The sequence below is a fragment of the Plutella xylostella genome, chromosome 13 (assembly GCF_932276165.1).
Source record: "Plutella xylostella chromosome 13, ilPluXylo3.1, whole genome shotgun sequence".
NCBI lineage: Eukaryota > Metazoa > Arthropoda > Insecta > Lepidoptera > Plutellidae > Plutella > Plutella xylostella.
Genome location: NC_063993.1, coordinates 3,175,454 through 3,202,997, shown reverse-complemented (window position 1 = coordinate 3,202,997; position 27,544 = coordinate 3,175,454). Strand labels below are relative to the sequence as shown.

At 43.1% G+C, this 27,544-nt stretch overlaps 1 protein-coding gene across 1 annotated transcript; it reads right to left on the bottom strand.

The window, feature by feature from the left end:
* Positions 1–27,544, bottom strand: LOC105397310 (WD repeat-containing protein 19). The gene is made up of 24 exons (XM_048625078.1): positions 27,349–27,544; positions 27,103–27,260; positions 26,722–26,946; positions 26,071–26,281; positions 25,659–25,844; positions 25,322–25,416; positions 25,030–25,113; positions 24,473–24,648; positions 22,292–22,509; positions 19,089–19,208; positions 17,126–17,322; positions 16,387–16,584; positions 15,113–15,115; positions 14,448–14,659; positions 13,988–14,075; positions 11,589–11,777; positions 10,360–11,244; positions 9,927–10,035; positions 9,523–9,660; positions 7,213–7,306; positions 3,841–3,950; positions 1,531–1,695; positions 748–824; positions 1–397 (listed from the first exon to the last, which is right to left on the bottom strand). Exons 1-24 carry the CDS (start codon positions 27,361–27,363, stop codon positions 286–288), a joined length of 4,065 nt encoding a protein of 1,354 aa, XP_048481035.1. The 5' UTR covers positions 27,364–27,544; the 3' UTR covers positions 1–285.

The window sequence follows — 27,544 nt, the reverse complement described above, 5'->3', positions numbered from 1 at the left end:
GAACCAGCTTTTATTAGTTGAAATGTTTGTTTAGAAAAACAATTATTTGATTATGATTTCCTTGTAATCGATGTCTTATCCAACATAATACTTGAGTTCTATGTTGCAAAACACGTGAATCTTATCTAACTAATAAATGCATCAATTTTATCTAATACTTCATAAATTATAAAATACATACATACGGTCTTAGATTAAAATTATCTTTATAATGTACACTAAACTAAGGACGGATATAATCACATATCGTTGATAAACACATCATCAGGTACAGCATTGTGGACTCTATTCACTTGGGTTAACGTCTAGATATGGCGTGGCGTCGTCGATCTTGACCAACCTTCGGTAGTCGACATTCTCTCCGCACATTGGACACTTGCCGTCTTCTTTCAGGAGTCTGAAAATAATTCATTTACTTTTAGTATTCATTCATAAGATTTTAACATATGTGTATGATGCTCCGATATTGATTCGGTTGATGTTATTGTGATCCCGAGCTTACTTTACCGTTAAAAAGGTAACGATAAGGCACAAACATGTTCATTTAGCAATGTGATATCTTCTATTATATTCTGTTATATTCTTTGAGGGGGTGTAAGTACCTGTACCTGGCTCTGTCGAATGGAACCTTTATGCATATCCCCTACGTCTAAACTGCCAATGAAAACTTTAAATTCCTTCTTTTCCCTGACTATCACTTGTTGCAGGGGCGGCACTCAGGGGGTAGAAGTAGAAGGGGTGACTCACTCTGTGAACTCGGTCATGATCGCCGGGAAGTCGCACTCGGGACACGCAGTCAGGTCCTCCTTCACTATGTGCAGGCCCTGCCAAAGGAATAATGTGAAGAATTATTATGTGTCACTAATTCATCACCCATTTTTCTAATGAAAATAAGAACATGTCGTCTTTGAAGTTTATGAATTGTGAACCTCTATGTTGGTATATATGGGTAGGAAATTATTCATCAAATCGTCCACTGCTGGACGTAGGCCTCTGTAGCATGTGACGTAGTACGATGCATTCCATAAATATTTGTAATACTATCTCTAAACAACATACGTCTCAAGCGCAGTACATCTCACCTCTCCCAAAGAGCTCCACAACACTCTATCCTTGACCTTCCCCAAACAGCCGTTACCAGCTACCTATCTAACATGGTCGGTCCAGCGGGCCAGACGGCGTTCTATGTTACGCTCGCCATTTTATATCCGGCGGCACACAGTCACAGCGACTCTAGTCAAGCCAAGCTATACTAACCGTAGCCACACAGAAGGGCAGCATCTGCTGGCAATTCCCGCAAGTCAGCACGGCGACGGGGGCGGGCGCGGCGCAGCGCGGGCATGCATTACTAAACCAACAATTACTACCAATAATTACTAACAATTACTAAACCAACTGGACTGACGACCTTAGGTGGGTAGCCGGTAGTAGCAGGATCAGGAAGGCCGAAGACCGAGTGTTGTGGGACTCCTATGCATATGTCTAGCAGTGAACGACTACGGGCTGAGGGCTAATGATGATGGTGATTACCGTAGCCACACAGAAGGGCAGCATCTGCTGGCAGTTCCCGCAAGTGAGCGCGGCGACGGGGGTGGGCGCGGCGCAGCGCGGGCAGGGGGCGTCCCGCGCCGGCGCCGCGCCGCCCGCCCCGTGACGGACCACGTACTCGATCTTCTTCACGTATTTAGGGTCGATCTGCGGGAGCATTGAGAGTTTGTTAGTGAAAATAAGATGGATTGCAACTATGAGAGTGCCACAGTCCAGCGGACTGCGTACTACAACTCGATGTAAGTAAAGTTTTTCTTCGCCTAAGAGTGTCGGTACTAAGGCGATTTGTCACCATGTTGAAAGGAATTAGAAGTCGGTTTAGGATGCACCATAAGCATATAAGAAATAAGTGATACTTAAATCATTCGAAGCGGCTCCTATCTACACTCGCGAGCAACCAAATCGACTCAAGCCTTCACGGCGCACATATACATTGATTTTCCTAAAACGATAAATGGTAAATATAAAAGTGATATGTCATTCGAAAGCTGAAGAATTAGGCTTTCAATTAAGATCAATACCATAAAAAAAAACTAAGCGCAGATTTAATGACGCATTTTAATTGCCCGTCAGTGTTAATTACCTCATTAGGAATCCACGCCTTGCGCTACCTGATCCCGCTATAAAACCTTTCCACATCCGGTGTACCTTATCAGTCGCTTGTTGCAAGTTGACCGGTACACATCTCGTTGCATTGTATTCCTTGTTTTCGCAAACCCATGGATACCACACCAGAAGAAGCTGCTCAAGTTGTTGCCTTGCTGCAACAAGGGTTAAGTCAGCGAGCAGTCGCTGCCCAGCTCCACTTGAGCCAGTCTGCTGTATCCCGAGTATACAGACGGTTCCAAGAGACTGGTGCCTTCAATCGAAGACCAAGAACGGGCCGCCACCGCTGCACTTCAGAGAGAGACGACCGCTTCATTGTCTCAACCTCGCTGCGCAATCGACACCTTACGGGCGTTGATGTGCAGCAAGAACTGAGACGTGTACGACAAGTGGCTGTCAGCGAGTGGACAGTGAGAAGACGCTTGAAGGAAGCCAACTTGACACCAAAAAGACCTGCATCAGGCCCCAAATTGACTGCAGGCCACCGACAAGCGCGTCTTCAGTTTGCTCGAGAGCATCTCGATTGGAGCATTGCGCAATGGCGGTCGGTCCTGTTTACTGATGAGTGCAGAGTGTGTCTGCATGGCAGTGACAGGAGAGGCCGGGTCTACCGGCGTCCGGGGGAACGATTTGCCCAATGTTGTTTCGCTGAAACAGTAGCATATGGCGGCGGTTCCTGCATGATGTGGGCTGGTATTTCTCTAGAGGGAAAAACCGCACTTGTTTTCGTGCCTGGAGGCGGCCGAGGAGGCGGGTTAACAGCTGATCGGTACATCACCGACATTCTACTCGGTCATGTTGTGCCCTATGCAGAATTTGTCGGTGAAGACTTCGTGCTAATGCACGACAATGCCCGCTGCCACACGGCACGAGTCAGTCGGCAGTTTCTGAGAGAGAAGGAATTGCGCACGATGGACTGGCCTGCGCTCAGTCCTGACCTGAATCCCATCGAACACTTATGGGACGAGCTCAAAAGAAGAGTTCGGGCCAGGAATCCAGTCCCTGCAAGCGTGGACGAGCTGAAGACAGCTTTATTAGAGGAGTGGGACGGCATTCCTCAGGAAACTGTCAAAAAGTTGATAAGGTCTATGAGAAACAGGCTGCAGGCTGTAATTAGGGCAAGAGGGGGCAATACAAAGTATTGATTTAAATAAATAAATTTTTATCTTAACATTTTTTGTTTAATTTGTATAATACGATACCCATACCCTTTTTTCCTAAATTCCCGTTTTTCCTACAATTGCGTTCAGACATCATTTATTTCAAAAATGATGAATGGATTTCAATAATAATGATATCAAATTAAAGCTGACATCTTAAGCTTTTAAATGACATATCATTTTTATTATTTCTATTCATAATTTTACTTGTATTAATGTATGTTTGCGCCGTCAAGGCTTGAGTCGATTTGGTTGCTCGCGAGTGTATTCACCCGCTTATGTGAGTTACCTCTTATTTTTACACTAGCTGTTCCCGCGAGCTTCGCTTCGCCTTAAAAAGTTTTCCCGTAGGTATTCCGGGATAAAAAGTAGCCTATGTTCTTTCTCAGGGTCTAGACCATATGTGTACCAAATTTCATTCAAATCCGTTCAGTAGTTTTGGCGTGAAAGAGTAACAGACAGACAGACAGACAGTTACTTTCGCATTTAAAATATTAGTTAGGATTAATTACATAAAAATAATTACATGTGGTCGGTATTGCGGCTGCATGAGCGCGCGCGCCCAGCGCTGCGCCTCGCGCCGCAGCCCCGCGCGGTTGCACTCGATCACCGCTGACGTCAGGATTGACACTTGGTCTGGAATTTAGAGGAAGGGAAGATTAGATTTGGACAAATACACAGATAACAATGCTCTGGATGCTTTGTATTTATGTGAAAAATAGTAAGGAAATATCTCTCAATTTTTAATTTCAGTTATTATATAATTTAGTTTTCGAGCACCCAACGCAAACTTCATTGTCAAAATCAAAACTCATTACTAAAAGGTGACGGCGGGGTTGGAGAGGAAAGGAGGTAGTCTTGTATTCATTGGCTGGTTCAAGACCTAATTTTCAACTCACTCCTGAATCTACTAATAGTCCAGTCAATAAATGACTCAAAATGAGGTGTAGAGTGCGTGAGCAGGTAACTAAGCGATTCCTTCAGAAACTTGTTCAGGGGGCTTAGGTTGTTAACATACCAAAAGTCCTGACTCCTAGGTGATGAGCGGGGGGAAGGAGGGGGGGATAAAGGTACGAATTTTTGGTTTTTAGCTTATATCTCGAAAACGGTGCATCGGAGAGAAATATTTTCAACTAATGAAATGGAGCTCTTAAAATTATCTAAAACTTTAATTTCATAGGATTTTTTCTAATTCCTAACCGTTTTCGAGCTATACCCTCGGAAAAAGTTGAAATTTACAAGAAAAATTTATTCATGCCAAATCATTCATAAACATTGCTTCATATTGTCTAAACCTATTCATAAATGAAAAAAATGTATAGAAAAGAAGTTGTAGATTTTTAAATTACCTTTTAGAATATATATAGATATGCTGGTTAATGTCCAACCCACCTAAAGTTACAGCTATTTTACTTACTCTTAAGCTTACTAACTCGGTGAGTTATGTCAGTGAATTTACCAAAATGCAAGTTTAAAATAGCTGTAACTTTAGGCGGGTTAGAAATTGACCAGCATATGCATATACACTCGCGAGCAACCAAATCGACTCAAGCCTTGACGGCGCAAACATACATTAATACAAGTAAAATTATGAATAGAAATAATAAAAATGATATGTCATTTAAAAGCTTAAGATGTCAGCTTTAATTTGATATCATTATTATTGAAATCCATTCATCATTTTTGAAATAAATGATGTCTGAACGCAATTGTAGGAAAAACGGGAATTTAGGAAAAAAGGGTATGGGTATCGTATTATACAAATTAAACAAAAAATGTTAAGATAAAAATTTATTTATTTAAATCAATACTTTGTATTGCCCCCTCTTGCCCTAATTACAGCCTGCAGCCTGTTTCTCATAGACCTTATCAACTTTTTGACAGTTTCCTGAGGAATGCCGTCCCACTCCTCTAATAAAGCTGTCTTCAGCTCGTCCACGCTTGCAGGGACTGGATTCCTGGCCCGAACTCTTCTTTTGAGCTCGTCCCATAAGTGTTCGATGGGATTCAGGTCAGGACTGAGCGCAGGCCAGTCCATCGTGCGCAATTCCTTCTCTCTCAGAAACTGCCGACTGACTCGTGCCGTGTGGCAGCGGGCATTGTCGTGCATTAGCACGAAGTCTTCACCGACAAATTCTGCATAGGGCACAACATGACCGAGTAGAATGTCGGTGATGTACCGATCAGCTGTTAACCCGCCTCCTCGGCCGCCTCCAGGCACGAAAACAAGTGCGGTTTTTCCCTCTAGAGAAATACCAGCCCACATCATGCAGGAACCGCCGCCATATGCTACTGTTTCAGCGAAACAACATTGGGCAAATCGTTCCCCCGGACGCCGGTAGACCCGGCCTCTCCTGTCACTGCCATGCAGACACACTCTGCACTCATCAGTAAACAGGACCGACCGCCATTGCGCAATGCTCCAATCGAGATGCTCTCGAGCAAACTGAAGACGCGCTTGTCGGTGGCCTGCAGTCAATTTGGGGCCTGATGCAGGTCTTTTTGGTGTCAAGTTGGCTTCCTTCAAGCGTCTTCTCACTGTCCACTCGCTGACAGCCACTTGTCGTACACGTCTCAGTTCTTGCTGCACATCAACGCCCGTAAGGTGTCGATTGCGCAGCGAGGTTGAGACAATGAAGCGGTCGTCTCTCTCTGAAGTGCAGCGGTGGCGGCCCGTTCTTGGTCTTCGATTGAAGGCACCAGTCTCTTGGAACCGTCTGTATACTCGGGATACAGCAGACTGGCTCAAGTGGAGCTGGGCAGCGACTGCTCGCTGACTTAACCCTTGTTGCAGCAAGGCAACAACTTGAGCAGCTTCTTCTGGTGTGGTATCCATGGGTTTGCGAAAACAAGGAATACAATGCAACGAGATGTGTACCGGTCAACTTGCAACAAGCGACTGATAAGGTACACCGGATGTGGAAAGGTTTTATAGCGGGATCAGGTAGCGCAAGGCGTGGATTCCTAATGAGGTAATTAACACTGACGGGCAATTAAAATGCGTCATTAAATCTGCGCTTAGTTTTTTTTTATGGTATTGATCTTAATTGAAAGCCTAATTCTTCAGCTTTCGAATGACATATCACTTTTATATTTACCATTTATCGTTTTAGGAAAATCAATGTATATGTGCGCCGTGAAGGCTTGAGTCGATTTGGTTGCTCGCGAGTGTATATTCTAAAAGGAAATTTAAAAATCTACAACTTCTTTCCTCTTCATTTTATTCGTTTATGAATAGGTTTAGACAATATGATGCAATGTTTATGAATGTTATGACATGAATGAATTTTTCTTGTAAATTTCAACTTTTTCCGAGGGTAATAGCTCGAAAACGGTTAGGAATTAGAAAAAAACATATGATATAAAAGTTTTAGATAATTTTAAGAGCTCCATTTCATTAGTTGAAAATATTTCTCTCCGATGCACCGTTTTCGAGATATAAGCTAAAAACCAAAAATTCGTACCTTTATCCCCCCCTCCTTCCCCCCGCTCATCACCTAGGAGTCAGGACTTTTGGTATGTTAACAACCTAAGCCCCCTGAACAAGTTTCTGAAGGAATCGCTTAGTTACCTGCTCACGCACTCTACACCTCATTCCTTGACTGGACTATAATGACAGAATACGCTTCGAGATACGCGTAGTTATCATACACAGAAATGCTACAAATATAACGTAACGTAAGTTAAGGGTGAGGCCCATTGGTGCATCTCGTCGTGTCATCGCAAATAACGGTCACCCTATCCTACTAATACATACTATAAATGGGAAAATTCGTGAGTATGTGTGTATTTATGTCTGTATGTTTGTTACTTATTCACGACACCCTGGATTAACACATAGGCTACTTTTTATCCCGGTATTCCCAAGGGTTTTTTTGTAAAAATGATGTGTACTAACGTTGCAGCGTGGGGAAGAAGTGTATATCCTCGGCAAGACGCGAGAGCAGCTCCGCGGCCAGCTCGTGCCGCGCGCGCCGCACGTGCGAACGGACCTGGAACCACAGACATACACAAACTTAATAAAAAAAGGGCCCAACCACAAAACTTAGTATTTAACACGTGTTTAGCGCTGTCAAACGCCCTTAAAATCTGTCAAATTTCGTTTTAATAACTTGTTAAACAGTGTTTAAAGTTTTTTGTGGTAGTACAGTAAGTATTTCAGTTTCGCGATATAAACAATCTTCTATCCTCTAAGGCAGTCTAAGGCCTCTAAGCCTTATGCACTACCAATAACTTTTTATTTACATCACCAAAGGTTAACTTGTAGAGAATGCTACGTGTATTAAGTTTGCCTTCAATCAATTAATTTTGTGCAGTAATTAATTTAAATTAAAAAAATATGTCGCAGATGTCATTATACCATCATGATACCGTTATGATACTATTGTCGATGTCATGATACCTGATGCTCTGAATGTCATGATACTAAAGTCGTTTGCAATAGAATCCAACAATCATGTAAACAAATATGGCGGACTGACATTGACAGCGTATTGTTTATGCCCATAGTGATGTCATAGTGTTCTAATTAGATTAAATATATAAGCCATAGACTATAAAATAAAACTGATTATATATTAAAAAAAAAAAAACGCACTCACGCCTTGTACTAATGTACTCCCTTGCGGGGTAGGCAGAGGTGCATTGCTGCACCCACTTTTCGCCAGAGTGTTATGTTAGTCCCAATGTAATAGGGGGCGGGCCTATTGCCATTTTAAGGGCACATCCAAGACCCGAAAACAAATATCTGTGTTTAAACAAATATCTGCCCCAGCCGGGAATCGAACCATCGGCTCAGTAGTCAGGGTCAGTGTTTATTAAAACAAATTTAAATCTTCGTCTTCTTCATCATCACTATCAGAAGTGTCGCCGGTGACGGTAATTATAAATGGAACCACTGTGTCATCGTTTGCCGTGTCGTTGTCGTGTGAAGTTAAATCGTGTTGAAGATAATGTGAAAACAATGGTGCGTTCGTTGAAATCAGACTATGTTCATAATTGATCGTCAAATGTATGTGATTACGGAGTAATCGTGACAATTTGGTTTGTTTACATGATTGTTGGATTCTATTGCAAACGACTTTAGTTGTCGATGTCATGATACCTGATGCTGCGAATGTCATGATACTAGTTGTCCATGTCATCATACTTAGGATCTTGGATGTCACGATACGAAACCTTGACCGGAAGAACACAAATTTGACGTCGACCGACCTGACTAACTACCTTCTTTGGATAGACACGGTTTTTCTGCCACTATCAGCTTGCAGCACCCACTCACCAGTATGTAGCAGTGCGTTGCGGCGAGGGACGCGGCCACGTCGCGCGGCGCGGGCCGCATGCTCACGGGGCGGCACTCACCAGTATGTAGCAGTGCGTTGCGGCGAGGGACGCGGCCACGTCGCGCGGCGCGGGCCGCATGCTCACGGGGCGGCACTCACCAGTATGTAGCAGTGCGTTGCGGCGAGGGACGCGGCCACGTCGCGCGGCGCGGGCCGCATGCTCACGGGGCGGCACTCACCAGTATGTAGCAGTGCAGCGCGGCGAGGGACGCGGCCACGTCGCGCGGCGCGGGCCGCATGCTCACGGGGCGGCACTCACCAGTATGTAGCAGTGCGTTGCGGCGAGGGACGCGGCCACGTCGCGCGGCGCGGGCCGCATGCTCACGGGGCGGCACTCACCAGTATGTAGCAGTGCGTTGGCCGCATGCTCACGGGGCGGCACTCACCAGTATGTAGCAGTGCGTTGCGGCGAGGGACGCGGCCACGTCGCGCGGCGCGGGCCGCATGCTCACGGGGCGGCACTCACCAGTATGTAGCAGTGCGTTGCGGCGAGGGACGCGGCCACGTCGCGCGGCGCGGGCCGCATGCTCACGGGGCGGCACTCGCCAGTATGTAGCAGTGCGTTGCGGCGAGGGACGCGGCCACGTCGCGCGGCGCGGGCCGCATGCTCACGGGGCGGCACTCACCAGTATGTAGCAGTGCGTTGCGGCGAGGGACGCGGCCACGTCGCGCGGCGCGGGCCGCATGCTCACGGGGCGGCACTCACCAGTATGTAGCAGTGCGTTGCGGCGAGGGACGCGGCCACGTCGCGCGGCGCGGGCCGCATGCTCACGGGGCGGCACTCACCACTATGTAGCAGTGCGTTGCGGCGAGGGACGCGGCCACGTCGCGCGGCGCGGGCCGCATGCTCACGGGGCGGCACTCACCAGTATGTAGCAGTGCAGCGCGGCGAGGCACGCGGCCACGTCGCGCGGCGCGGGCCGCATGCTCACGCTGGCGGCGCGTAACACGTCGCGCGCCTCGCGGTAGCGCCCCGCGGCGCACTCCGAACGCGCTATGATCACCTGAAAATTTAATAATAATATAAATAAATACAATTTATTATTAACATAAATTGAACAAAAAGCTATAATGTTCCCCTGAGTAATACGACACAACCTCATAATAATAATACTGGTTTTTAAAGTATAGGTACATAGTTAGTAGTCATAGGGAATTACTCTAGTTTCCGTAAAAGTTTCGGATCTGGTTTCGGAAGCTGATTTAATATTAAGTACCTACTCTACCTACTGTGTGTCTATCCTCATCAAACAAACCAATCTATACTCACGGCAGTCTTGGCGGCCTCCGCGTACTGCTTCTTGGCCATGTACAGGCGGAACAGGTGGCGCGGCTCCCGCGGCGCCCCGTCGGTCTCTCCCAGCAGGTATTCTATCAGGCTGGAATATTGCAGACAGACAAGATTAGAGTCGTTAGCTGGTGTGCAAGAGTAAAACTACTGAATAACATATACGAATGGTGCACCCTAGAAAGTTGAACAGAGATCCAGCTAACTGAGGAATAATTTCTATAGGCCACAATCGTTTACTGATGAAGTTTTTATTCTGAGGAAAATAACACAATTACACAAGGAAGCATTTTTTTAATAATCTGTTTAGTTAGTGTCTTACTGCTGGGCAAAGACCTCCTTATAAACTGACCTCTGTTCCCGGTCATGGATATAATGACAATAACGATTAAAAATATACAAGTATACAACTCACCGTCTAGTCAACCTTTCGTCATCACTGGCGGCGGCGGCGTCGATGGCGACGCTGATCGCCTCGTTGTCATCCTCCTCCGCCGCGCCCGCCTTCAACAAGTGACCCATCGCTTTAGAATACTCCCCCGCATGGAAGAAGAACTTGCCGGCCAATAAATGATTCTTCTCCCCTTCAAAATGCAACGCCAAACTGCGAAAGTCTTCTGGCCGCGCTTGCGACGTCTGAATCAAAATCTCACCAAACAACTGCAGCTTCCCTATCTTTCGCGCTAGCTGAAAAGCGTCATCGTAACACAAAGACATGACTAGGAACTTGATGGCGGACGTTGGATCGTCGCTGTTCTGGAAATAGTTGGCAACCATCTTAGCTCCTTGCACGGATTTCGTTTCCTGCACCAAAGTGACCGCTTCATCTATATCGTCCAACTTCTCCAAGTTAAGTCTGATAGCCGCTTCGTAATCTTGAGCTTTTAAGTAAGACTTCATCGCATCCGCGTATCTGCCCTCCGCTTCTTTCGCTTTAGCGTACTGCAAGTGTATACTTGGTGAATTAATCTTGGGAAGCAACGCTTCCACTTTCAGCCAAGACTTTAGTTTGATGTAAAGCGACGCGGCTTTTTCTGTGTTGCCTGCGTGGTCGTACAACGTCGCCGCGTGGCTGTATTGTTTCTCCTCTTCTAGTAATTCCGCGCAGTCTTTGAGTAGGGTCTTGTTGGTGGAATGTTTCATGGCTAAGGTGATTCCTCTCATGGCGTCGCCGCATCGTATGGACATCCTGGCGATCCCAGCTTCACAGTTGTCGTTGTGCGCCTTTACTTGAGGGTCTTCTGGGTCTTCCGGCATGAGGCTTTTCTCGTACTTGGCTAGTGCCTCGTGGTAGTCAGCTCTGTAATGTTCAAATAAGGGGATTAAACTAATAGCGCCGGCAATAAAATTTTACTTTGTGTGGAATACGGGCTATGCAGGTGACAAAACTACGGAGGTGAAAAATCCAACATTCTTCTGAGATTTCTCCATAGAAACTCTGGAGCTGTAGACGGCCAAAGGGAGTATATAAGCCACTTTCTATTGCTATATCGCGTATCTATCCTCCAAAACAGCACTGTGTCCTAAAGTTCTATCAGTTCATATTACAGACCTTGATAATTTTAGATTAACCTGGCGCTTCTACTAGTTATATGGTCAACTGTGGCTAACCAAACCGATTGCAAACCATGTTACAAAACTCACGTAAGCTCCAAATGGGCGGCATGCGTGTACTGCAGTCTGCGGGCGCGCTCGGGCGCGGCGGCGGCGGCGAGCTGCGCGGCGTCGAGCCAGCGCCCGCGCGCGAGCGCCAGTTGTAGCGCCGCCGCCGGCCGTGTCGCCGCCCAGCGGGACGCTGCGTCGCCTAGGCCGAGGCACGCGCTTAGCATTGCGCTGGGGAGGGGTGGAGAATAAGGGTATAAATATTAACTGTACTACCACAAAAAACTTTAAACAGTGTTTGACAAGTGTTTAAAACGTAAAATTTGACAGATTTTGTAGGCGTTTGACAGCGCTAAACACCTATCAGTGTCATTGAGTATGAATGGTCTGGAGACGAAATAGGCAGACGTTCCCCTCTGCCGCGGGGGTAGGCCAGAAAGGCCCACCGATTTATAAAAACTAGTTGCAGTCAAAATTTTCACTAGACTCAATCTAGTTGGCAAAGCGTTCGTTTCATAGAAAATGATTTGTTAACATACTAAAATGACGGCTTTATTTCATAGAATATTCAGATTTCCGGATTTGTTCACAGATTTGATTGCCTTCGGTCATGGTTTATTGTTATTAGCCGTTACCTAGCAACCAATGTCAAAAAAATGCAATAGTGATGTACCGGTATGCAGATAATATGTATTTATCGACAAAAGGACATAAGTAGTTGGGAAGCGTCCGTAGTCGAGTTGGCTACAGTGATGGCTGTGGTTAAGCAACAAATGGTACGTTCAGCTATTGGATGGGTGACCGATTTCAAATGGTTGTCTTTTCTGGTCGCTTCCGTGCTTCGGATGGACGGCACGTTAAGTTCATAGTTCATAGTTATTTATTCATAAACAATATACATTGTGTTTGAATTTTTTAAAACTAACTTAACCTAGGTAGTTACACAATTTAATAAAGTTTTGTGGTATCCAACCTATACTTTACAATATGCAATCAACTTTTTATGATTAATATAATTTGAAAAAGTCATTAAAATAATAATTATACTTAATACAATTTGTCGAAATTACCAATTTAAATAATTATAATATCATTTCAATTCAAAATAGATGTAAGTAGGTAGGTACAAAAATTATTAAGTTTCTTATGTAGGTAGGCAGTCACTTAAGATATTCATCTAGACTATAGAAGCACCCCTTCAACAAAAAATCCCTTAGTTTCGTTTTGAAGCTGCTATGGCTAATAAGTATTTTTAAATAGAGTGGCAATTTGTTGAAAACGACCTGGGACTGATATGAGGCCGAATGTTTAATGACTGTAAATTTTGGAACAAACTTTATTGGTAAGTCTTTTCTTCTAGTATTTTCCCTTCGTTTTTTTTCATCTTCAAAATAAGCCGTGGGTCCCGGTTGCTACTTCGGCAGGGCAGCTTGAAAACATCTGACAGTCGGGTTGCCCACTTACATTCCACATACCACTTGCATTGTACTCATCAAAAACAGCGATACGGCTTGCGACCTATCACGTGAGTACAAATGTAGTACCAAAAAACTACTAGGTATATGTGCGTAGCATTTTTTACTTAAGTATTCGTTTTAAGGATAAGTTATTTAAATAAAGGCTTCGTTTAATAATCATTCATAATTTATCTAATTTAAAATTAGTTTTTCCAACCCATGTTCTCGAATTCATCGATAACACTTATCGATAATTGTTACATCCATTGGCAAGATAAATGAAAACACTGTGTTCATTATTAAATGTCACTTCACGTAACCCTTATTGCTGGGAATTAAAACTCATAATGGCTTGTCAAATGGGACATAATCAAGGTAAACGGTAAAATTTCCCCCCGCAAAAATTGGCAGACTTTTTTGTATCAAGAAAGATCGCTATGACGCTTCCCGAGGGTACACCCGAGTCCGCGTTGTTCTATGATCAGTGTACTATCAATAAATTGAAACCTTGTTTAATGGGTGTTTAAATAAAGGTATGACACAGGATTGATTTATAAGGGGTTTGGCAGCCAACTAACAGCGTTTATACTTCGGCCGTTGATAGAATGCGTTTTTGACGTTCGCTTATGTCTGGTAAATAAAGTTGGTTTTCTTTTGCATTCACCTAATATGTATGGGATTACGAATGGCAAAAATGCATTCTCTCAACGGCCATACTATAACATCTGTGTCTATGATGGTAAGGCCCTAAATTTATATAGTCGTCAAGTGTAGCAATATCACTGGTTTCTATGGATCGGTACGTCGGCTGGCTGCCAATGAATCTCATAAAAATACATATACTAGTAGACAACACCTCATCTGCTACAACCTCACGTCGTCAACAACCAATTTGCTAAAAAGGCGGCCATACAACTTAAGCTATAAATGACGTTAGGACAAATGTTGATGATTAAATAAATAAAAAAACATATAGCAACTAACCACAGTGTAGGCATGTCTTCGATGTCGGCCGCGTCCTCTAGCGCCCACACCATGGCCACGTCGTTCAGTTTAGTGTACACACTTACGGCTGGAACGAAATACAATTTATAAATGAAACGAAACGAGCAAAAGAAGTGTATTTTTATAGGGCGCCCGCAGATAAGCAAACAATGTGAAAATGGCGTACGGACTAATGCTGTCATGCTCTGTTCGTAGGTCTGTCAATATTCCCTAGTCGGTCTCAGTCACTACAAATGGTATGGAAAGACCACAATTTTCATTGTTTCTTTAGCTTTATATTTAAAGTTCATAATAGGATGTGACTATGGGATTCATAAATCACAGATGAAACAGATGAATCTATCACAACATTCCTTTTATGTTCCCATTCCCATTCCACAAAATCTTAAACTGCCACGATTGGACCAAACAATCTCACCCCACGCTGTCATTGGCTCACCAAACTCATGCTGCAGCTGCATTATGGCCGCCTCGCCCAGTTTCCGCCACATTTCCTCGTCCTCCAACGCGTCACAGAATAGACGCGCTTCGTGGAAACGACAGAGTAGCAGTAACTTCTCAATGTGTTTCTTCTGATTGGCTGTTCGCTTGTCGGGGTCGGCATCGGCCAAACCAGCCGTGTTGTGTGATTCTAGGGCCAATTTTGTTATGCTGAAAATAAGGTAATATGCATGCTTAATATGTATATAGAATTTAACGCGTGAGAAATCGCAGAGTAAGCTAATAGAAGATGTCATGATACCTAGTCGCTGCCAATGTCATGATACCTAGTTGCTACTGATGTCATGATACCTAGTCGCTGCTGATGTCCTGATACCTAGTTGCTGGCGATGTCATGATACCTAGTAACGACCGATGTCATGATACCTAGTAGCTACCGATGTCATGATACCTAGTAACTACCGATGTCATGATACCTAGTCGCTGTTGGTGTCATGATACCTAGTCGCTGCCGATGTCATGATACATAGTCGCTGCTGATACTTTGTTGCTGCGGAAGTCATGATACTCACACATGATACGTTCGGCGGTATGAGACTGTTGTTGATTTAAAAATTTAGTTTTACTCTGCCTACAACTCACTCGCCGCTACTGCCACAGTACCTACTCAGTGCCGGCTGTCGGTATCAGCCCACGACGGAAAAAGAGGGTTGCTTTAAGTTTGACGTGCCTGTGTATTTCTCTATGATAGCGTAGCTCCCTAACGGCTGAACCGATTTCCGTTTTGTTTTTTAGGGTCGTAGCTAATGTTTCTCTGCGTGTCCTTAAGCGGCCCCTATTAGACGATCAATTATATTGCGCAATATTGAAAGTTTTGCAGTAATATTCATCGTCTAGGGTTAATATTGAAGATTTCGCAAACGTCATTGGGATTCAAATCTTATTGCACAATAAATATATTGCACAATTTTATTGTAGGTTAGGGTCCGCCTTAGCCATGTTTTATGAAAATTTGTTCAGCCATTCAAAAATTATGCGGCTTTTAGTGTTGAATGTCGGCGGTTTTAAACGTTTCTTATGTTATCCAACTCACCCAGCACTACTCCCACAGTACACAGTGCCAGCGGACAGTATGAGCGGCGCGTGCGCGGCGGGCAGCGGCGTGGCGGCCACGGCGTGTGGCGAGTAGTGGCACGTGTCTGTGTGTCTGTGTATGTGTTTGTGCTAGCGTAGCTCGCAAACGGCTGAACCGATTTTCGTTCTGGTTATTTAGTTTCAAAGGTAATGTTCCCTCAAGTGTTCTTTAGCCGTGCGGCGAGTAGTGTCGTTTTTAGCCCACGACGGAAAAAAGGAGCGTTTCTGTGTATTTGTCTATGGTAGCGTAGCTCCCAAACGGCTGAACCGATTTTCATTTCATCAAAATCGGTTCAGCCATTCAAAAGTTATGACTCTTTTAGTGTTGACTGTGTTCTTAGCCATGTTTCATAGAAATTAGCCGTTCAAAAGTGTTGAATGTCGAATGTTTTAACGTTGGTTACATTACAAAACTCACCCAGCATTACTCCCACAGTACACAGTCCCAGCGGACAGTATGAGCGGCGCGTGCGCGGCGGGCAGCGGCGTGGCGGCCACGGCGGCCACGCGCGGCCCGCGCACGCCGTGTGGCGAGTAGTGGCATGTGTTTGTGGTAACGTAGCGAGCAAACGGCCAGACCGATTTCCGTTTTTGTTTTTTGGGTCATAGGTAATGTTTCTCCGCGTGTTCTTATCTATATTTTATCAAATTTGGTTCAGCCATTCAAAAGTTATGACTCTTTTAGTGTTGACTGTGTTCTTAGCCATGTTTCGTAGAAATTAGCCGTTTAAAAGTTATGCTACTTTTAGTGTTGAATATGTCCGTTTTGTGTTTTATAGACGTTGGTTAGGTTATTTACTCACCCGGAGTTACTCCCGCAGTAAACAGTGCCAGCGGACAGTATGAGCGGCGCGTGCGCGGCGGGCAGCGGCGTGGCGGCCACGGCGGCCACGCGCGGGCCACTCACGCCGTGCGGTGAGTAGTGGTACGTGTGGATGGATGTGTCCGTGTAGATGGCTAGCACGTTGCGCTCGGATAGGCATATGTCCCAGATTACTCCTCTGTGGAGGTAACATAAGATGTTATTAATATCTACGAAACGATGACAAAAGACAATGACTAGAGCTAGATGAAGGTGCGTGGTGAAAGGATTGTCCAGTCAATCAATCTCTGTCAGTTGTCTATCAATCTCTGACTGCCCACGGTGCGCTGGACGTACAGGTCATACATGATGTCATGGAAGCTTGATTCAAAGTCAGTGCTATCGTGGTTGAAGTATTGATCGGTTGAGTCTTGATACTTTTGTTCCAACAGGATGTCCTTTGTCATATTGCACTCTAGCGTTTTAAGAAACATGTTATTGTGACTTTATAACCTCTCCCTAAAGCTGTTTTTAATAGCATGCGGATTTGCTTGCGAGACGCGGGAAAATGGCGTGCCATCCCGCGTGCGTAATGAAATCCGCATGCTGTTAAAACATCCTATATCCCATTCAACGGGTAAAGACATTTGAAAAAAACTAACCATATTCGAATGTAATAAGAGTTTTGTCAGATGTCTTTCCCCGTGGAATAGGATATAGTGCCCTAAACAGACACTAACTTGAAATGCGCAGGCACATTGTCCACGGGACATATCTCGTCATACGCGGGGCTGTAGATATAAGCCCGGTGTTTGTCGTCGGTGAAGAAGGCGCGAGTCCCTCCGATGTCGCAGTGCAGGGAGGTGATGTTGCTCGAGTGTTTGTAGCGGGTCGCTGAACGCCACTCGTCGAGAGAGAAGTATTCTATGTGGCCGTGCTGGAATAAAGGATTAAGCATTTTATCAGTATTATTAATACTATGATTACAATATAAATATAAGTTATATATAAATATTAGAACGGTGATTTTCGGACGTAATAATCCCAACGACATATCATTTAGATTTCAGTCACAAACACGCTTGGTCCTACGAAAATAGGTATAAGCCGAAATAAATGGGGTCTCACACATGGGCGTAGCCAGGTAGGGGCAGGGGGGGGCAGCTGAAAAGCTCATTGCAACTATATCATAAAAACAAAAATATAATTTAGAAAACTTAGCTTTTTGACTTTTTTTAAATTCTAATGATATAGTTTTGACTTCCATCACATAAATGAGAACTTTAAGGGGTGAAATATAAAAATAAAACATTATTAGCTCAAATCTTCAGTTTCAGTCTCTATCATTACTTATTCTGTTCTAAGTACCTGCACCTGGCTCTCTCGAGTGGAACTTTTGTTGTGCACATCCCCAAGGTCTAAACTGCCTTCCTAAGCTTGGATTGTACCATTTCCCACCACGCTGGTCCACTGCGGGTTGGTGGGTTCACATACCTAGATGTGCTAAATCTAGATATGCAGGTTTCCTTACGATGTTTTCCTTCACCGTAAGAGCGATGGTATGCATTGTACTTAAATTCAAATAACTCTTTGGTACATGTCAGCGCCGGGATTCGCACCCGCATCTCTGGCGTGAGCAGCGGGCGCTTACCCGACTGAGCTACCTTCGCTCCTCACTGAGCTACCACCGCTCCTCCGGTATATCGAAAATAATAGTAATGATAATCATAAAGGGGCAGGGTAGCTTCTGGCCAGCTGTTGGGCTTTAGGGACATCAGATTTCAGAGGGAGGACCCCTGTTCCTCATCTCTGGCTTGCCTTTATTTTGGTGTCCAGAACACTGAAGAGGAACAGGATCTCCCACCTTTTGCTTGGCTAGCTTGAGTGGTGTTTCGCTAGAGCAAAAATGCTCGTAGAATGATGTGTTACCCAGTAAGGTATATAGAGGGATATTGATCGATAACTCGATTATCCTGAGAGCCGTGGTATTTCATTTTGAACCTGAACCGCACATTTGTGCGTAGCTGTTTTGTCGAACAAATATTATCATAGAATAATTGTGTTTTGCACACATTACTATGCTTACAACAACGATAAGAATGTAATATAACATTGTAGCATAAAATATGTAAAGAAAATTAGCTAAAACTGCAAAATTACATTAATTTCTTAACTCGCCCGGTGTCACGATCAATGTACGCCGGCATTTTCGTCGCCTGTCACAGGCAAACTGACTTCAAATATCAACCACTATTTATAGGCATTAACAACAAGATGCACAAATGATGCGTTTCGGTTCGAAGCGGCAAAATAAGTTTAACGTTAATGCAAAAAAAATGTACAAAAGCACTCAGGTTCGAAAGGGCTAGAAAATAAATTAAACGTAAATGTTCCTACCAATAAAAAACGTGTTACCTACTGTGCGCAAAATGAAACAGGTATGAGCAGCCCCCCCCCCTAGCTGAAATCCTGGGTACGCCCTTGGTCTCACAACTTGTAATACTGAAATTCTTTTGTCATAGGAATGAAAACATGAAAAAAATATACAATATAGCCTATGTTTATCAGTCACGTGACTTTTTAGATAAATAATGACTTTCAAGATGATTGTTCAGTTTGATCACTGGATCCCTGTTTCGGCTAACAATGCCAACTCTTTAGCGAACATCAAGATATAATAATATAAACCTCAACACAACTCACATCAGTAGCGAATATGAAGAAGTCGGCAGTGAGGTGCGCGGCGACGATGTTGGCTCCCTGCATGTGTGGTTCGGGAAACAGCTGGGCCCGCTCCGGCCGTGATGTGTCCGTGTGCTCTATCTGGACAAACATGGTCAATTTACTATGTGTGCTCTATCTGGACAAACAAGGACAACAAGCCTGTAATATGGATATAGGACAGCTGATTTATTTAAACAAGTAGAGGCTGATTTTTATATGGTGAGTAAATGTTATGTAAGGAATAAAATTGTTCCTGTCACTGTCTAATACAAACATTCAGACGCGACGGCATCCAAATTTTTCAACAGGTAACTTTGAAAATTTTGCCCTAAATGATACACCCACGAGCAATGAAAATGTCACGCCTGGCATTGACACAATCCATTGTTATCATTCGTTCAGAAATAAAACATAGCAGATAGTCACAATTTTATACCTTTTTAGGGTTCCGTAGCCAAAATGGCAAAAACGGAACCCTTATAGTTTCGTCATGTCCGTCTGTCCGTCTGTCCGTCTGTCACAGCCGATTTACTCGGAAACTATAAGTACTACAGTGATGAAATTTGATGGGAATATGTGTTGTATGAACCGCTACAAAAATATGACACTAAATAGTAAAAAAAAGAATTGGGGGTGGGGCCCCCCATACATGTAACTGAGGGATGAAATTTTTTTTTTCGATGTACATACCCGTGTGGGGTATCAATGGAAAGGTCTTTTAAAATGATATAAAGTTTTCTAAAAAACATTTTTCTTAAAGTGAACGGTTTTTGAGATATCAGCTCTCAAAGTCGTAAAAAGTATGTCCCCCCCCCTCTATTTTTATAACTACGGGGTATAAAATTCTAAAAAAAATAGAGGTGATGCATGCTAATTAACTCTTTCAACGATTTTTGGTTTGATCAAAGTATCTCTTATAGTTTTTGAGATAGGTTGATTTAAGCTACGGAACCCTTTGTGCGCGAGCCCGACTCGCACTTGGCCGGTTTTTACTAGGAGTGAGCGTTCCAAAGACGCACCGTTTCAAAATACCGTTTCACTGCCTGGAACGGATGCACCGTTTTCCGATTCCGGTAAAAGAAGTCTCGTCATTCAACCCGTGCCAAGTAAGAGACGGTGCGCCATGAGACGGCGCGACGCGAGACGGCTGGCACTGGCGACGCAACGCGCGACGGTAACGTTAAAGCACTAAACAGTCTAACACTACAATATGGTTCAGACGACGACACTGGCACTTGTTCGCAATCATAGAAAATAAATATGAACTTTATCTTGTATCAATAAAGATGGAAATTGCATGAAACAATAACCAGTGCCGGAAGACCGGTGTAACGCATCATTCAAATATAAACTTTATCTCTATAAAGATAAAGACGGATATTGAATTGCAAAAATCTGGCACTGGTTTGATAACAAGACGACTACACTGGCACCTGTTCACGTTCACGAGATAATGCCCTACATTTCGTATCCTAATATGAACTTTATGCTCATAACATTAAAATCAAACTTCATTTTCAAGACGAAGTACCTTTCGGCCTTTCGAAAATATTCATATCATCATATGAATTTGACCTTTACCTTAATCACAATAAAGATGTTAATGCCATGTTATTAAACAACCCGCCTCGTGTCTCATCTCGCGTCGCGTGTAGGGTTACCATTCGTCCAGATTTATTCGGATTCCTAGATTTTTTGGCTTAAATATCAAACAAGTCTAAAAATTTTATCGTCTTCTCATTCATCTAAAAACTTAGACAGATTCAAAATCTTCTTTAGAAATCATCGTATACGGTCAAACAATAAAATAAATATTATATAGCAAACAAACTACAAACCTAAAATTGTATCTTCGAAACAAAATTAGTTTCAAAATAATCAAACTTAGCGTTACCGTACCTAACTAATAATGGTTCATTCAAATGTCCGGCTTTTTGCCAGGACTTTCCAAATTTCTAAATGGTTATCCTAGTCGCGTTGTGCTTGCATTGCACGCACACAAACAAACTTATCTATTTCAAATTCTCTTGAACTTTATGTTAATGCAATAAAGACGGTAATGCAATGACAAAATAAGGCTTTTGCTAGAGAAAAAAATGCATATTATTTCGTGATGCGCGTGAGGATGCGGAAGCCGGAAATGATATTTATTGTTAAATAGTTAAGGATTAGTTGCACTTGAGCTGCGTTTTGGAATAATAATAATTTATATGTTTTGTGTTTATGTGGGTGAATGAATTTTGAGGTTTTTTACTTATGATTGTTTGTTGTCAAGCGTCATTACATAAAAAATGTTTGGTGCGTATTGCGCGAATGCATAAATCTGCATATTATTATAATTCAGAATTGAACATTATGATTAATTAGTTAGTGTTATCTACGCTAAGAGGGAATATCACCTACTGTCTTATGTTGGCAAAAATTTATTCCTACCAAAAAGCACGGCTGTCATTATTCCGAGATTTCGGCTGGCAGCATTTATCGATTTCGGAACGCAATCTACGGCGAGCGGAGACGGAAGTGACGTCACGCAACTGAACGCAGCGACAAGATGGGTGAACGAAGCCACTCTCTGTAATGGCGGTTTTGCTTTTTTTCTGCGGCAGCAAACAAAATTAGATATTGCGGGGAAAAGTGTTATTAACATTGGTTTTGATCAACGTGTTATCATTGTCAAAGCATTGTCGAGTTATTTGAGCAATGTAGAACTATCTGGACTGTGTTTGTATTGGACTTGGACTCGCGTACTTTAATTTGCTCAACACTTATCATTGTATTGAGTTACCTATATTTATGTGTACAGGGTGTAAATATTTATTATCTAATAGTATAGTAGGTAAAATTACAACAACTCTTTTATGTCAGTTATTAAAAATAAAATTCACACCACAGTGACCACTTTGGTTTTGTGTTTACCCGCGCTCTGCGCCCGCTTGGCGCCAGCCATATAAAGAAAAAAAAAAATAGACGAACAAAGCTAGCCAGTCATCAAACCAGTGCTACACGACACTGCTTCGGAAACAGGTTTTCGACACAGAAACACGAGACGACACTCGTTATCGAAAAATACAGAGACGACCCACTCCTAGTTTTTACATTTTTACGAATCCTGTGTGGATGGAATATTATGATCTATTGGTCTGTATCATACCTTTTTGTGAATAAATACATATTATATTTACCTCGTGCAACAGAACCCGGCCATCAAACAGCGCAGCCACATACTCATTAGCCACTAGACTAGTAACCACTCCCGGGTACCGCCTCGTGGCGCCGCCGCCGCCGCCCAGCCGCAGGAACCAGGCCAGAGCACCCGCCGCCGCGCAGACATGGGTAGAGCCTAGAGCCAGCGCGGTGGGCTCTACTGGCAGAGTGTAGGAGGCTAGAGCCGTGGGCTCCGCTGGAATGATGTGAAATGAAATATCGTTTATTTTACGTAGAATTTTACAATAGTCATAATATGACTCTACAATCATTTCACAAAGGCCCCGTCATTACAATGTCGGTAGTTTCTTTAGTGTGATCGCCCGTCCTGCAAGTGTAATTAAAAACCACTCTTATTACTATTCTATCAAGAGCTATGAAGAAATGAATAGTGTTATCTGCCGGCCGGCACGGTCTCGCTCGCTGTATTTTTTTTTTGTGATCGTATGTTAATGTGCTAGAATATTTTTGCTTATATGGCTTATACCTACTTATATTGTATGACTACGTTAATCATTACTTAAAAATAACTTGTATGGTAGATTAAAATCGCATCACACACAAACCTTTGAAGGCTTATGTGGTGTTGTATACTGTTAATTATATGTACCAATATGTGTTTGTTAATAAATAAATAAAATAAATAAATAAATAAATTAAAGAGGAAAGAAATGGCGAAAGAAACTCCTCGAGCATCTTTCCAACTTTTTGAGCTGGATAAGGAAGATTAATTAATGTACCTGATGGGTATATGAGTATTATGTGTACTGCGATAAATAAACATGCAAATCATGAGAATAAACGCTTATCTAAGCAGCATTTTGTTTTACTTGTATCCCGTATTAACAGTACCTAAGTATTTATTTAAACAAGGTATCGGATTGATTAAAAAAGAGTTAAAATAGTGTCTCGGTTAGCAGATAGCCGCAGGAACCAGGCCAGCGCGCCCGCCGCCGCGCAGACATGTGTAGAGCCTAGAGCCAGCGCGGTCGGCTCTACTGGTAGGGTGTAGGAGGCTAGAGCCGTGGGCTCCGCTGGAATGATATGAAATTAAATATCGTTTATTTTGACGTAGAATTTTACACTTACTTGTCAGAGGTCATAATAAGACTCTACCACCATTTCCCAAGGCCCCGTCATTAAAGAGGAAAGAAATGGCGAAAGAAACTCCTTGAGCATCTTTCCAACTTTTTGAGCTGGATAAGGAAGATTGATTAATGTACCTGATGGGTATATGAGTATTATGTATACTGCGATCAAGATACATTCAAATCAAGGGAATAAACGTCAGATCTAAGCAGCCTTGTCATACTTGTGTCCCTATATTTAACCAAAGTATTTTTTAAATAAGGTATCCGATTGATTCATTGGTAAGTTAATATTGTGGTTGGTAAGTTAATATTGTGGCTCAGTTAGCAGATAGCCGCATGAACCAGGCCAGCGCGCCCGCCGCCGCGCAGATGTGCGTGGAGCCTAGAGCCAGCGCGGTGGGCTCTACTGGGAGGGTGTAGGAAGCTAGAGCCGTGGGCTCCGCTGGAAGAGGGAGATTGATTTATGATGGGTATGTAAGTATTATGTGTACTGCGATACATTCAAATCATGGGAATAAACGGCGATATCAGTGCGATCTAAGCAGCCTTGTGGCTTACTTGTATCCCGTATTAACAGTATCTAAGTATTTTGTTAAATAAGGTATCAAATTGATTAATTGCAGAGTTAAAATAGTGTCTCGGATAGCAGATAGCCGCAGGAACCAGGCCAGCGCGCCCGCCGCCGCGCAGACGTGGGTGGAGCCTAGAGCCAGCGCCGTGGGCTCTACTGGCAGGGTGTAGGAGGCTAGGGCCGTGGGCTCCGCTGGAATTGGACGGTTAGATTAAGTAAGGTGTCTGTAGTGTGGCACCTTGCCCAAGGCTATAAAAGCTACGAAATCATTTAAATAAAGGCTCATTGGACACCAATAGTTGTGTATTTATTATCGCGTCTCCACATGCCTGATAATCTGGAGAGAGGTAGATTTGTAAGTAATTATGTATAAAATTATGTATAACATACCTAAGAGTCTTGAGAATTGTAGGGTATTCGTCCAGTTGGTAGTAAGTAAGTAGTGACTTAATACTATACTCCCTATAATATACCTATAGTCATGTAACATCACTCACCATGCACAATATCCTGCGCCCCATCCGGCACCCCTATACACTGGTGCACCGTGGCCTCCGTCAGTGACGTCAGAGTGACGGCGCGAGTGCCGTACACGCCGTATAGCGCGGGGAGGGCTGTGACGTAAGCGGAGAGGTAGGCGCGCCCCGCCGTGGCTAGTAGGCGGCCGTCGGTGCTGGAATATAAGGACAGTTAACAAGTAGAGAGATATTAGGTATAACAAATTGTTAAAATATACAAGATTTGTTGAAAATTAGGACATTTGGTGTTTGAATACTTGTGGCCGAATGGATAGAATAGTCGTAGCGCAGACGAGTAGCGAGAAGACCGACACCTGCCTCTGGCATCGACTGTTAATTTTGACTAAGGGGACCCTAAAGACTGCTGGCTGCTTTCGATTCAACTTTATAAACTTACGTATACTGCATTCATTTCTACTTAGCTTAAACGGCAAACAATCTTGTAGTGTCTTTTTAATCAAAATATTTTTAAATATAAAATAAATGGTTTAATCATTTTCGCTAGTATTTCATTAATGTTTTATTTCAGAACTAACCTGAACCCGCAGCGCTCGGCGCCGCCGGGGGGCGCCACTGAGCCCGACACCTCGCCGTTGTTCCACAGAGATATCAACTTCAGTCTGAGAAACAAACATTTTGCATTTATTCCCGATACACAGAAAGCAATTGAAACTGTGACCAACTCCTTAGCATTAGCATAGGGATGATGTAAGAGTGCTAGTATAATAACACAGCTTACATCAGCAGTACACTTAAAAATGCTAATTTTATTGGAATTTCCAAGGGAAAACCTTTAAAGAAAAGCTCCATTGATAAGATATAACTCACTGTCCATCCCCACACGTCGCCGCCAGTCCGTCGCAAACCGCCACGTCCGACAGAGCGTCCTTGTGGTTCTTCACTTGAAATAGCTCTTCTCCAACCTGACCAAATAACAAATATAACGTGTTATCAATCTCTAGTCGCTTCACAAATGGCCTTATTTAACTACACAGCTTTATGCACTTGTGAAGAGGTGCGGCTATAGTCAGCTTTATAATCGCCCTAGTATTTTAAATTTGGAGAACCTCCATTTGTTAATTTTCGAGATCGGTTCAGGCAAATAAACTGTCGAAAACAAGCTACATATAAAGATAGTCAAGGATTACATATAAAACATTCTCACCTCCTTAATATGGGTGGAAATTGCAATAATGTATCCGGCACTGAAGCCGATCAGTATGTATCCGTCTCCATACCACTTGTATGACACAATGGAGCCATATCTCTGTTGGAACGCCAATTCTATCGGGTTCTCGGGGTTCAGAAGGTTGTAGAGGTAGAGGGTCCGCTTGCCTACTACTAGGCTTATCTGAAAATGAGCAACAATGAATAATTTAGCTGTGAAAAAATTAGTGGGACTGCCTTTTCTTCATGCCTTAGCTGGATCAATTTTGGCGACACATAGATAGTTTGAAAATCAAACAGTTAAAATCATATAGGCAAAAAACAACATGCCAATAAAGGAATTGCATTCAGCCAAAACATTTTCCAGATAGTCATATAAATAATCTAGTAAAAATTTACTAAAAACTTACAGTATTTTCCCCTGACACCCGCTCATCGGTCTTCATCTCGGAGAACTGCAGGTCGTTGGGCAGGTCCCGCAGCGTGATGACCCGCAGCGTGTCCCCGTCCACATTGTTGATGGACAGCGTTTTGTCCTCTGACGCCAGCACAAGTATGCTGTCCTTGTTCCATGCAGCGCAGGTTATCTTCTTTGTGTGCTTCCCTATTATTGGTATTCGTCTGCAAAACAGTAGTTACTATTTTAACAAACTTGTATAACAGTGTGCATCTGTTATATGACACACTGTAAGAGCATTAGTCCATTTTCTCAGTCTATGGGAAGCTTACATTTGGCAGTAAGCATGTTCTATAGCCATTATTTAAGTGGTATACTTCTTCATCTTTATAAAGTGATTCTGACAGCACAAGAGCTAGATAAGGGTTTGTCATTGTAAGCTAATATAAAAGGATTGGCCAGACAGATTAGTGTCAGGAGCTGATTCTGATTATCCAGGGTTTAAGGATGGAAGTATAAGAATTTATAATGAACAGGTTGTATGTCACTCTTGAAGAAGCATCTTTCATGTACCCCCAAAATTATATGCTCTACTTACTTAGTCATCATCATCAATCCTTTTATCCCTAATAATGGACAAAGGGCTTGTGTTAGTATTACTTACTTAGTAGTGTGATGATTATACAATGCAAGATTCCCTTTCTGTGTACCCACAGCCATTAGTGGCTCGCCGTAGGCCCAGGCAATGCATGAGGGTGGCTCCCGCAGTCCCGTCTCTATTGTCAGACGCTTGTTTGTATGGCATTCCCACAGCAATACTGAATTGCTGTTTGGTGTTATAACAGCTAGGATATCACCATCATTGTCCCATTCTATTCCTGCACATAAACTGAAAGGAAAACAGAGTACAATAAAATTTATGTGATCAAAATTTGCTGATGTAAGATTCATTCATAATTAACATATCCAGCATAACAATTTTTTATTAAGTGCTTAAGTAAGGAATATTTTGTATATAAACTTTATTAATTAATTATCAACCTACCCTTGCAATTTTATTCTTTCCTGCAATTTTCCGGTTCTGTCGTGGATAGCCACAGTAGCATCAGTGCCGGTGGTAGCCAACAGAGACCGCCCCTCTCCCTTTTGCCAAACGAAGTACAACTCCCCCAAGCCATGAGGCTGCTCTATAGTGTATAGTAGCTGAAAAATAAGTGAGTTTATTTATAAAGCTGAAATCTGCAATAAGTTGAGAAGTGGAGTTTCGTTAGATAAAACATTGGAAACTGACCTTTGGTGCAGACATGTTTAGATTAGATGTTTATCGATAAACAAAACTATCTTAGCTAAATAAATTGATCCATCGTTTTAAATATTTTTTGTGGTAAACAATTTTACTTTTAGTTTTTTTATCAAAACCAAACAATACCAAACTCCCAGAAGCAAAAGTTGTAAAACAAAACAAAGTTGCCTAGCTACCATTGACA